General features: G+C 45.2%; 1 protein-coding gene and 1 long non-coding RNA gene across 2 annotated transcripts in view; both read right to left on the bottom strand.

Moving 5' to 3' along the window:
- The window catches only part of LOC144113421 (uncharacterized), a 43015-nt gene that overhangs the window by 25002 nt on the left and 5336 nt on the right, over positions 1–12677 (bottom strand). Inside the window, exons 5-8 of the mRNA XM_077646493.1 lie at positions 12503–12629; positions 11189–11398; positions 8790–8863; positions 2999–3055 (exon numbers count right to left, since the gene is read on the bottom strand). Coding sequence (XP_077502619.1) covers positions 2999–3055; positions 8790–8863; positions 11189–11398; positions 12503–12629 — 468 coding nt within the window. The remainder of the gene's footprint in view (positions 1–2998; positions 3056–8789; positions 8864–11188; positions 11399–12502; positions 12630–12677) is intronic.
- On the bottom strand, positions 5501–6357 carry LOC144113422 (uncharacterized). Its single transcript, XR_013310795.1, has 2 exons — positions 5946–6357; positions 5501–5872 (listed from the first exon to the last, which is right to left on the bottom strand). It is a non-coding gene; the product is annotated as an uncharacterized LOC144113422 (long non-coding RNA).

The following is a 12677-nucleotide window of genomic DNA, read 5'->3' as shown; positions in this document are numbered from 1 at the left end:
GTTTATGAATCGCAACCTTTACAGACACGTAAACTATGGAGCGAGAGCAAAACTTCTGTCCTGATCCGAGTGCTGGCTGGTCCAATCTCAGATGCATTGCATGCACTAGTCCTGGCTGCATTGTGGTGCCGGACATCAGCATGCTACGGATGTCGGCAGAACATTTGGCTCCACCCAACATACATGAAGGCAACTTCTCAGTGAGCGCTGAGAATGCCTCTGTAGCACGAGATGCTTCGACCACGCTCTAAAACCTTGATGCTGATTAAGTCCCATCTAGATCAAAAGTGCCTGTGTGGTAGGGGTATTAGACTGGCTTCATTCTCAAGATGCCATGCTTACTTTCTACCTTTTAATAACAAAGAAATTATGACAAAAGACAGTCACTTCATAAAAAACAAACATCAACATAAAAGATGGCAACCTAGTACTACAAATAAAAGCGAGCGGCAATTCCCTTCCTGCATGCCAGAGGCTTAAACGAAATTATCAAAATCAATAAAAAAAACGTATTTACAGATTGTAAGGCGAATTTTTTTTCTGGGAATCATATTTTTGAGAACGCATCCCGCATCATATTTGGAACCAAGGCATGAATATAATGCGATTTTTTATTTCACTGCTCATCAAGATACCTCTACCACCAAGCTCACAAGCTGCGAGGAGAAAGCAACTTTTCGTCAACCTCTGAGCCGTAATATGAGAGCGGACGAGGCAGGGAGAGGCCATGAAAGTGGAAAGGATGAGCAGGCGCGGCTGCTGAGAGAGAGAAGACAGGAAAGAACCAATTGAAAGAACCGTAGGGAGTAAGAAAGAGGAAAATGGGGCGAAGGGCTGTTAAGAGCAAAACATGTGGCACTGTGCAGCAACTAACAACAGCACAGCTGTGGCAGTAGGCTTTGCAGTGACAACGGCTCCGGATGCATTAGGCCTATGAGGCACCTCAATGCATTCGGCCAGTGCCTGGTGGGACTTTTGAAATAGAGAAGACAATGCAGTACACTGCACTGTTCACGAGGAAGGAAATTCTGCTGTCAGGAGAAATCAGCAATACACCAACGGAATCCACCAGTGGCATGGCATCTTGGACTGAACGAGCCGGTGATTCGTGGGTGGCGGAAGAATCGTGGCACAATTGTCCATGCAGCACCTACTCGCAAAGCCTTTCATGGACCAGCACAAGTCATCAACACTGGCTGGAAGTGAAGCTGTCCACATTTGTGCTCAAGCGGTGCAGCCAGTGTTTGCTTGTGAATGCTGAACCTCTTCAGCTAAAGGCAAAAGAACTCGAACGTGAAGCTGGCTTGCCTCAGTTTTTAAAGCTTGCCGCGCATGGGTGCAAAAGTCCATGCAACGCGGTGGATTTTCGTTTCCCCAGAAGACGTCGATTTGACAGACAGTTACCGGCACTGAACAAGGATAAACTACCTCGTAGGTCAGTATGTAAATGCCAACGAAATGCCTCAATGGTCGCAAAGTGGACATGCAATGCATGGGAGGCACTGGCGCGCTCCACTGCGTCGCATGCATTTCTTTAGAGCTGCCCGTCTGTTTAAACAGCATTGATGGCACAGAAAACAATTGTGTTCGTGGACAGCGATAAGGTACTCAGAAGTGGTGATGAATAAACCACCCACAGGTACTTGTTTCAAATTTTTGCATGTAGTCTCCATATTTTTTTTCTTTTGCACCCTTGACTATGGTTACCCTCAGAGTTCTATCGTAATAATTTTTTTCTTTTTCTTATGAGCGCAAAGTCCCCCCTCGCATTATATTTGTTGTCACATTATTTACGTGTATAATATGGGATTATTAGGACAATTTTTTCCACACAGTGAGTACCAAACAAATTGCATCATTGCATTGCCTAAAGACCCAGCACTGCTAATCGAGGCTACACTTAGCATGCTGATTACGAACCCACATGGATCTGACGGAGCACATTCAACAGCTTCTCTTTGACTGGTTTCAGCATAGGTACTGCAGCTAGCACACTGCCACACTGTGCCCAAAAGCTTGCATGCATTGTAACACATGTTGTTCTTGTATTTTGCACTTAGCACTGCACTCACTGAACCCCCCCCTCTCCCTACCATTTTTTTTTTCAATGCTAGAAGAGCGCTGCTGCAAACACAGAGTTGGACAAGCATTCTTGTGGGCACTAAACGGACATGCCAAGCACTGTCTTAATAGCCGAGCGTTGGCACACCACATGACGCAGCGAAGAAGCAAAAACTACCACCAACTCAACAACAGCAGGCAGACATTACACCAGTCCTTACGCCCAAAACAGAACTCATGACATAAAAGGAACCTTAGCTCCACACCCCAAATCTTCCCAGTGTTCAACATGTTGAACAACACTGTGCCTGCAAGATATAACTGGCTTATGGCTGACAGCAACAGTTTATTGCCAAAGCCTAAAAAGGCAATGTTTAATTTCCTCACCGACTGTACTTGCATGCTAACACAACACAAAAGCAAACTACATGAAGGTGATTAAGCATATATCAGTTAAAGGGACTCTGATATGATATATATGTGCAAATTCTAGTGCAACAGATCTGTAGAGGTGGTTTTTGCGGTTATGCCGAGTCAAATTTGAAAGCCATGAGTGGACCTTATCATTTAGAAATAATTTTTAAAAATCGCTGTTGCAGTAGCTGTTAACCGATTGGGGCGACACACCTCACTCTGCAACCCCTACCCCGATGACATCAGTGGGCAGAAGGGCCAGCCTGTAGTGCACCCTAATCTGTTAAGAGCTACTGCAACAGCGATTTTTAAAAATTATTTATAAATTATAGGGTTCACGTAGAGCTTTCAAATTTGACTTGAATGCCCATAAAGACTACCTCTGCATCTGTTGCACTACAAAATGCCTATCGAAATCATTTCAGGGTCCCTTTAACATTCCACCCATTGTTCAATCTGTGGCAAAAGACTTGGCTTCGTCGGAAAAAGACAAAAACAAAGGCTGAAGGACAACAAAGCTTACCATAACGGCCAGCTTCAAGGCAGTGACCAACTCCTTATGCCGCTTGCCAGTCAGGTGCTGTACAACAGTAACAAAAATAAAAACAAAACAAGGCAATAAGAGTTACATTAACTGAAGGACACTGGTACACGATCCTGGTTGATACAAATTTCGGGATGATATGAATTCGTGAAATGCCCTGGCCAGAGTGCACCGTGTGCAATGGGCAGAAATTTGGATGTTACGAACAACCCCCCGCCCTACTGCAGATGATATGAACACGCAAGCCGCGACCGCACCCTCGATCATCAATTACTTGCTGCCTGTACACCTCCGATGTCGCGATTGCCAGTCGCACAGTGAGTGATGACATATGGCCCGTAAGTGGCCGACTCCACATAACCAGTCATGCAGTACACTCTGCAAACAGTGAGGGGCGGTGGACAGCTGTGTGTAAACCCTGTCAGCTGGAACCAGATTTGCATGAATTCTACGGATTTAGTTAGTTTTGGATGATAGGAACATTTTCCGTGACCCTGAGAGATTCATATGATTGAGATCATACTGTATGCACGGTTAAACCTGGATATAGAGAGCCTTCATAACGCGAATTCCTCTACATCACAAAGTTTAGAATGCAGCTCATAAGCCCCCGCTCCTACGCTGAGCGATGTCGCCGTTGTCCCTCGGCGTAACCAAGCAAATGAGAATCACCGCAGTGAATGAAAGGGAGCGAACGCAAAGTGCAGCGAAGGGTGAAAGACGGCGATATTGTGAAGACAGGCTCCACAGCAGCCTGGTAACAGACAGCGCCAGAGTAGCGTGCGTTGCCGTCCATTCACCTGACAACGCTGGGCATTTGCGGCACACGTGCTGAAGAAAAAGAAGGAAAAGATTGCTCTGGAGCACGGTCCAAGGTGCATGCTCCTAAAGCCCCTTGATTCTGAGACAACAGCCTTTCTGTGAACATTGATGCAGTGGTGCAGACCCTCGCACATCCTCCTCGCCTGCCTATCTGCTCGGCGCTTTCCTATATAGTGACTGGCCCGTCCGCCCGTCGTCCGGGGAAAAGCGCGCGAAAGGATTGCTCTGCTCATGTCTTTGCCTTTCGTCCGCAATATGTGCAGGCCGCCTGCCTCTGCTGTGAGTCAAGCTCCGTTGAGTTACGCGCTCACAATTTAAACTCTACTTTTAGTGCCGCGTTATGCCCGGCTGCTGCACATTTCAGTGCACAAGCCGGCGTGAAAATGGCTTCGTGCTGTTAGCGATTCGTCGAGGCAAAAATGGCATCAGCCGTAGAAAAAAGTGGATCCGCAACATCGGGTGTAAGGGCTTTGTTCCAACGAAGCACACCATCCTCTGCAAAGTCCTGGGCATTTCTTGGTACCTAAACTTTAAACTTCTTGCGAGCCTTCAGGAAGCTGACATTCTTGCTTAATTCACTGATCACTATGTGCTGTATCACACCTTATCCTTTCTGTTTGATGGCATTGCTCTGTGTGTTCTATTCGCGATTATTGGCGTACAGAATGCGCCTAAGCCACTTTAATTACTGAATCTCGGTGTGGGTTTTCCGTGAAAACCGTTCACACTGCAGGCGTTCATTTTTCTGCTAGCAAATAAGCGCACTTCATGATGCAGAATAGAAAACGTCAATTTTCATAGCGTATACAGCAGTCTATCTCCCGTGCGCCCCAGAGCTCTAGTGTGATCAGAGAAAACAATGCCATTCGACGCTGTAGTGCCATTATACCATCGTCCGTCTCCGAAGAGCAATGAAGGCCTTCATTCAGCTGTCATGACTGCGCAACTCTGCCACGATTTCGAGGTCTAATGCTACACAGAGCGAGTCAGAGAAAAGATGCCTTTGGGCGAGCTTTGACTCGCCATAGGCGAAATGATTACAATGTGCATTGAATTGTGTTTTCAAAATAACATAAGATTCTTTAACTCCATAGTTTATAAAATTGTACGAATTTTTTCCTCAACTGCCTCCATCATAGTGACTACATCGTTCATGGTCGTGCTTTAGAGTGCTGAATACTGATTCAGCACAGGCATCCAAAGCATTCCTTAACACTTTCCTGCCCGCGGGAAAAGTGGTGCTGTTTGGGTGGTGTCATTAATATATTTTTCTATTTAACAAAACTTGCTTCATACAGGAGTGCATAGTATCAAATTATAGAGGATGAAATTGTCTTCGCAATGGTATAAGTTTCAATCAACCGGCTTATTAAGTATGTGATCAAAAAAAAAATTATTATGAAAAAATTTGCATTCACAAAGAGAAAACGCACAAAAACATCAAAGTTTCTTCACACAAACAAAACATAAAAAAATTTCAGGATATAAGTTTTTTACAACAGGGACTGATGTAACACTGCAGCAAATTTCAGCTTTCTATGTACAGTATTCGCTGAGGTAGGCAAGGACACAGTAGCCCACCGACTATCGTGCCACCGCGCGATACAGTTCCTCGTTGCCGTGAAAGAGAGGTTTGCCACGCATGTCTCGCAAAGAACATTTTTCTTTTGTTCGACCTTTATTTCTTTGTAGCACAATTTGCAGTTTCGGTATTTTTCCATTTTTGGGGCTTGTGCTGCAGCACTTGAGGTTTGTCATCTCTTCTGGAGTGACCTCTCGCCAAGATCCATCTTTTTCGCTGTAGGACGATTTCTACAAGATATGCATCCACGCATACTTGTTCGCGTTCCTGCATATCTCACTGATGATTTTGTGGGGAAAAATAGGAGGAAGAAATCGACGGCTCTGAAGAAGCGCCGTGCAGCACTCCGGCGCGCAACGCCGAGGTCGACGCCTGGCTGTCTTCTAGCCGAAAACACGACTCTCTGCGCTGCCGGCGAAGAGCAATCCCGCCTGAAACACGGTGACACCCTGCAGATAAGAGTTGTGACCTTCAAAACAACCTGATCTCTTCCGACCAGCGCGCAGCAAAAGCGGAACTTACCAGGCATGGCTGTTGACGTTCCGGGTCGGTTTGACGGAATTTCACTGTCCGTGCTAAAGTCTTATGAACCAAAGTCGCCTTCTTAGTCATCACTGCTGCTGTTCCCGTGGCAAAAACGAGCTCACAGATGTATCACTTCCCGTGGAAACGCGCAGTTTCCGTGCAGCTGCGGCGCACGGCGTCGCCGCCATGATGTAAACAAGGAGCGCCAGTCACGTGACTCCGAAGGGGCTTTAAAAATAGTCGCGTGACGGAAAAAACAAAATGCAAAGCAAAACTGAATGGAAGGTTCTTTTTTTACCCACTGGATGGCGCTAGCTGTCCAAGAACACTTCCAAAGCGGGAAAATACGAATTTGAAACCATCGATAGCGGGCTGTCGATGGGAATAGGCGCGGGCAGGAAAGTGTTAAATGCCTTTGAGGGACTAGCCTAGATAAGTCATCGAGAGAAGATCATCTTCCCACTACTTGATCTATTCATCCGTTGGCATCAGCAATCATCCAGAAATTTCAAGCCTAACCATCGGCCAGGTTCACTTCTACGGTAGCCAATAGTAAAATTATATCTCTCTTGAGACCATGAAAAAAAACTAGAAAAAAAATTCTCTTTCAAACAGCTGTGAAATTTGCATTGACCAGGCAATAAGCCACTGCATGTGCACTCCGAGGTGCCAAGCTTTTCCAGACTGAAACTTGCTAAAAAAATGCCTAACGTGCATTAAATAAAATGTCCCAGCATTTTCGCAGCCACTATCGTGCTTCTAAAACTTCACTAGTGAAATGACATATTTAACTAAGTTACCACAATCTTTACCTCACTTGATTGCAAAAGAACAGCGTCACAACAAAATTTCCGCGAAAATGGCGCACTAGGGTGAAATCTGCATTTAATGTAGCGCCAGTGTGCTGAAAAATACTGAAGAACATACAAATTTAACGTAAATCTTAGGCTAATAAGAAGTCTGCCCTATTGAGGAGGAAGGTATCAGAATATCAAAGCCAATGTGGGCAGTACAGTACGCTGTGATTGTTCATGCCGCAAGCGCTCACGTTTAGCGCTTTCATTGCTCAAACGAGAAGGTGATATATGTGGCTCGTAGCAGAGTCAAGCATGTCGCATCACTTTCTAGTGGTTATGTTTAATAATAGAGCGGGAAAAAAAACGCGCAAACCTAGCACGCTCCCAGGTGCCAGCGAACACATTGGGCCGGCGTGTGCAGCGCACAAAGCTGGTGGGCAAGGATAATTGAGCTGGAAAGTGCAGGAGTGGAGGAGAGTGCCGATGCTTTCAAGATCATGAGGTTTTATGCACTCCTGCATGCGCGTCCCCGCTCACGGCTCTGATCCTCCTCTCCCCGCGATCTTGGCAAAGCGGCATGCACGAACGGTTCGAGATGGCTCGAGCCCTTTAGAGAAGTATGGGGTAGGGGCACGCAGCTTGACGTGAGCTGCGCTGCCCACTCAATCTCTCAGCTCTGCCGCCCGCTTCCCAAAATTTCGTGCTCACTACATGCGCTGCACAAGCCAAAAACCCGAGCCGTTTCCGTTCAGCACTGCGTATTCCGTATGTGGTCGCCTAAGATTCAAGTACCATAGCAGCTGCGCTCAAAAATCGCACTACCAAAAAGCGTAATCACCAGCTAATGTTTTCCAATTCCCTGACACTACCCCCCCGGAAACACTTGAATTTGTAATTTCCATGCAATGAAGGCCTTGCCGCAGCTCAGTGTGGTATAACAAGCTTGCTACTGTGACTATTGAATGGCTAGTGCAGTGCTACTCTAGAATTAAGCCAAACCAAGAAAAGGCTTCACATCAATTAACAATAAATCATGAGCGGCGGCGAGAGCAATGTTCAAGAGTGCATCAAGTGACCCTAGCTGCCACAACACTTCAGTAACATACGATGCCGGGCAAGTTGGTTTTGCGTTTTTGAAAAAGACAGGGCGCTACAAGTACACGCACAAAAAAACAGATGAAGGACAGGCATGGCGCTAAATGTACATGCACAAAAAGGCGAGAAGACGAAGGACAAGCACCTATCCTTCGTCTCTGTCTTTTTGTGCATGTACTTGTGGCGCCATGTCTTTTCCAAAAATGCAAACATGTCACACTTTTGTGAAAGTGACTGCTCAGATTTTGACTTGCGCGGCACGAGTGCAATGGGCACTCATGGGAGTATCATTGCTATAGGGAAGGGATGCAACCTTTCTCCTACTCTTAACACTTATTCCTGGCACTCTCTTACGGCAATGAAGGCCTACCAGGCACACACTGTGTGAACCAAGGCCGTGTAAGGCTGCTAGCATGTGAAAGTACTGTGAAGGGCATGCGAGAAAACAGAACTTCTCTGCATGTACTGTAGATGTGTCAAGCTCAGTGTATGCATGCATGCATAGTAGGTATGTTAATTTACAGTAAAGGCATTACGATGGCCAGCTGTTGTGCGTTTGGGTGCCAGCCACGCACAGAAGTTTACGTGATGGGTGCCACTTTCCATGGCTTCATTTGCCAACAGGATCGAATTCCGCGTGTATTTTGTGAGCACTATACACTTTAGACAGCCAGAGTTTCACTGCAGTTGAATAAAAATTTTAGTTGGTAGAATGTGCTTAAAACATACCTGTCTCCACTTACTCGTGTCTGTTCTCTCATAATTCTAAGCAGCACAATACTAGAATAATTATGTGTTAACCACGTCAATCATAAGCACTTCCGAACCAAAAAAGCTCCGGTTAATTTAAGATCTGTTGTAAGCAAAGTTAGCTACTGAAGTTCAGGCAGATAAACTGCTGGCCTAAGGATGGCTACCAGAGCTAATAAAAGTGACAACGCCATCTCACCTGCATGAGCTGGGGGACAGAGCTCAATGTTATGTTGCAGACGTCACACGCAGGCCTTTCTGTTACAATGGAATCTGCAAAAGCAAAAAGATGGCATAATGACTTCCAATGCTGAAGGCACAACCAACAAATACTTTTTAGCCTGCCCCACTTTGAGCTGCACACAAGCCATGTGGACTGGGCACAGGATAAGCCTGACAAAAATAACTCACTATGCAGAATAAACACGTCATGAGTGGCAAGATCAAATGCTACATCACCCAGTCTATGTGGTGGTTATCTTTTTTAACTCAGCTCTAAACTGCTATTCTCAAATACTGTCAAGCAAAAATAAGATTCTGTGCAGCCTGCTAAACAGTTCTGCCACATCAATACAAAGACCAGCACTTTCATCACAAGGGCAGCATGCTCTCTAAATCAGTACCCGCATGTACAGCTGTACTAAAGTAGTGTACATAAATAAAAGAAATCATGCAATAACTATTTACACCACAGAACCTTGTCCTGGTGGCAATGTAAACCCATTTCAGCCTTCTCCAGTTAGTGAATCCCCAACAGAACACAGAAAGCAGAAAAAAAAAACCTTTAGCCATTCCTAGTCAGTCAGACTGGGCAACAAACCTGCGCAAGTGCCACAGCTGGCACTTGCACAGGTTTATGGCACATCCCTCCATTTATCACTGCATATATTGTAAAATGCTATGAAGGCCTTTCTAAACTACACCAGTTAAGAACTGTGTGCTAGTAGTCTCAAATTAACATCCAACTCAAGCAGAGCAGAAATAAGACACATCTTTCTACTTAAGAACTTAGAATTGCATATTCCTTTGTGACTAGCCTAATGAGCGGTGTTCTCAGTGGTTCACTTCAAGAACTACAGTAGAATCTCGGTGATACAAATCTCACGAGGTCATGAAAAAATTCGTACCATTCAACCGAACAAAATTTGTATGCACAAGCATACAAAATGCATTAACACAGATCTGTTTATAGCTGATGGGATTTATTTCCAGCCGTGCAGCCACAGCTCATTAGTCGTGGTACTTACAGCGCGACTGGCAATCGCGACGTCTGATGCGCACTGTTATGCTCGCGTCGCGCACCGCCATTCACTGCTCGTGGTGCTAACCGCACGGTTGGCAAACGCAGCGCTGGTGATGTATGCATAGACAGCACTTCGTGCATTCATATCATCCATAGTGGCACAGGATGGAGTTGGGAACACCCGGGACTCCCAACATGGTGCACAATTTATTTATTACATACTGTTGGCCTCACTTTGAGGCCGTAACAGGATCAGATTCACATACATGTGAAAAAGTGCAAAACAAAAAAAAAGAAACAGCAGAGAAGGAACTTTTTCACTTTAAACAAAGGTACATGTAAATCGCATATGGCGACAGTGTTGTTATTAATTTTCAAGATGGCTTGTTAGCTACGACACAAATGCGTCAGGGCATATGTGCTCCAGTCAGGAAATTTTACGAATCCGTATAATCACAAAATTCGTATCAACCGTGTTCATATCACAGAATCTATTGTACAGTTGAGCACGGATATATCAAACACAAAGATATCCCCTTCAAAATCCCATGTAAAAAGTATTTAAAAAATACACAATACATCGAAATCAAAATTTGTCGGTCGTTTGATATATCGAACGCCGTGCCGCACTCCTCCAAGTGGAGCTTCTCCTAACAACACTCTTCAATCTCTTTTTGAATGCAGAGATGCGTTGGCTGCACAGCGTTGGGCCCCTGCTGGCTGCGCTATGAAACCGCTTGACGAGGTGAATACGAGGTGTGCTTGAGGTAGGCCTTTCGATCGCTTGTGCTCATTTTCTGTGCCACATCGCTGTCATGATGTGAAGCAAACCTACCAAGCCTAACGGCAACCCTCACCTAGCATGCTTCACTGCTGAATGCATCACGGAAGCCAAACGTACCTCAATTTTAATGAGCGATTATTCTATTTACGGTTTACTGGTAACAACAGGATTAGGCATCTCATGGTAGGCAGTAGCTAGTTCCAAAGCACCCTCCACTGCGGCTCTTCAATGCGAAGCAGGTTAGGTTTAGCAGCGCCAAGTAACCTCTGCGCTGCCAGCACGCCTGCAGGTGATATTGCTGCAAGCATCACTAGTTTGGGTGCAATGAACTCTTGCTTCTAAGTTACAGATAAGCTTACCTATAACCATCTTTTATATACCAAATTATCGATATATCAAATTATTTTAAGACTCCCTTTGAGTTCGATATATCCAGGTTCAACTGTATGGCACCATTGTTCTTACTAAAATAACAGCTCAAAACAGTCAGAAAAGTAGTGCCACCAAACACATCTCATCAGCTGATACATTGCTTGAAAAGTTCAGTGCACATATATATTTGAACACCCACTTGGATCGAGGGGTCCAGGTGTCTTGGCATCAGTCACTGCAGGTGTCTGCGGCTTGCGGTTCTTTCCAGGAAAGTCCATTGCTGAAGGGTGAAGGTTGAGGCTGGCACAACGTGCCTTGTGTTTGTTCCCACTGAGATGCATCTGCATCTGTGACTTGCTGACAGATGACACATTGCACAGGTAACATGTGCTGGGCTGGAATTCAGCAGCTGCACAAATTAAGCCCTACATTGAACTATCCACTGACTCCAGACAATTATACAGTATAAGAGGAGGCATTACAGGCTTCTCAAGAAATATTGGTTTTTGTGCTTGCACCTAGAATTGGGTGTGTTGGCAAATCATCTCTGTTCTCCAAGGCACATGCGCGAGACAAAACCTAGTGAGAACAAAACCCAGATCCACACTTGAACTGAACATATTAATGTATCACTAGGTCATGCATTCCATCACCATGCACAAAGGGCATTGGCCACAGCCCATTTTCACATAAAGTGTCACTTGTGTGCAATAAAAAATACCATGCACAGGTCAAGAAATCAACTACCTACAAAAACAGCTGCCATCATTAATCCTGGAGTGGGCTATTAATATAAAGGTCTACTAAAACATCTCAAGCAGTCAAGAGGACAGGTAGACAGAATGGGCAGGGCAGCCATGGTAGTAAAAACATTTGAAATAAAAATATTGTAAGATTCCTTTCTTTAGTTTATAAGGCAAATTCGCTGCAAGACCATAAAAAGTGAAATGAATTCAAAAGAAAGCAACACATCTGATACAGCTATCATGCTTTTCCAGGCATGGCTAGAAAAAAAAATGCCCCCATTCCTTATACCGAGGTAAGGTATGGTATCCAGTGTTTCAATCCCAAGGTTGCACGCTGGCTACGAGAGATGCTGTGGTAGAGGGCTCCACATTAACTTCAATCACCTGAGGTTCACTGATGCATTGTACAGGAATTTTTCAAATTTTGCCCTCATCGAAATATGGTCACTGTAGCTGGAATTCGATCCTGCGACTTCGTGCTCGGCAGCAGAGCACCCCTGCCATAGAGCCACCTCGGCAAGTCCACCCCAAACATTAATCCCTCTTTCTCTCTGCAAGCACTACTACCACTTGGTCTGAGACAAGAGAAAGGCTCCCTGTACCAACAAAAGCAGCCTGGCTGTCAGCCAAAACAGAACACAGTGCGAAACACTCATCACAGCTCATCATGCTATCCAGTTTGCTTTGCCTACAGCATGGACATGAGAATGGTGAACATTAAAAAGCAAAGAAAGTTTCTATGCATGTGGTATGTAGCTAGCTCTTACCAATTGCTTCCAGGCTACCATATTTTTCAAGCCTTTCCATCAGCTTAAGATGCTTGCGTCCCTTCAAATGCTCCTCCTCAGTCTCCTCAAATGTTCCCTGGCACATGTCGCAGGTGTACGATGGCTCCTGCAATTATCAAACACACAAGACCTTGCTCTACCTCTTGTACCAGGC

Source organism: Amblyomma americanum, chromosome 1 (assembly GCF_052857255.1).
Source record: "Amblyomma americanum isolate KBUSLIRL-KWMA chromosome 1, ASM5285725v1, whole genome shotgun sequence".
Lineage (NCBI taxonomy): Eukaryota > Metazoa > Arthropoda > Arachnida > Ixodida > Ixodidae > Amblyomma > Amblyomma americanum.
This window is presented reverse-complemented; position numbering and strand designations above follow the sequence as displayed.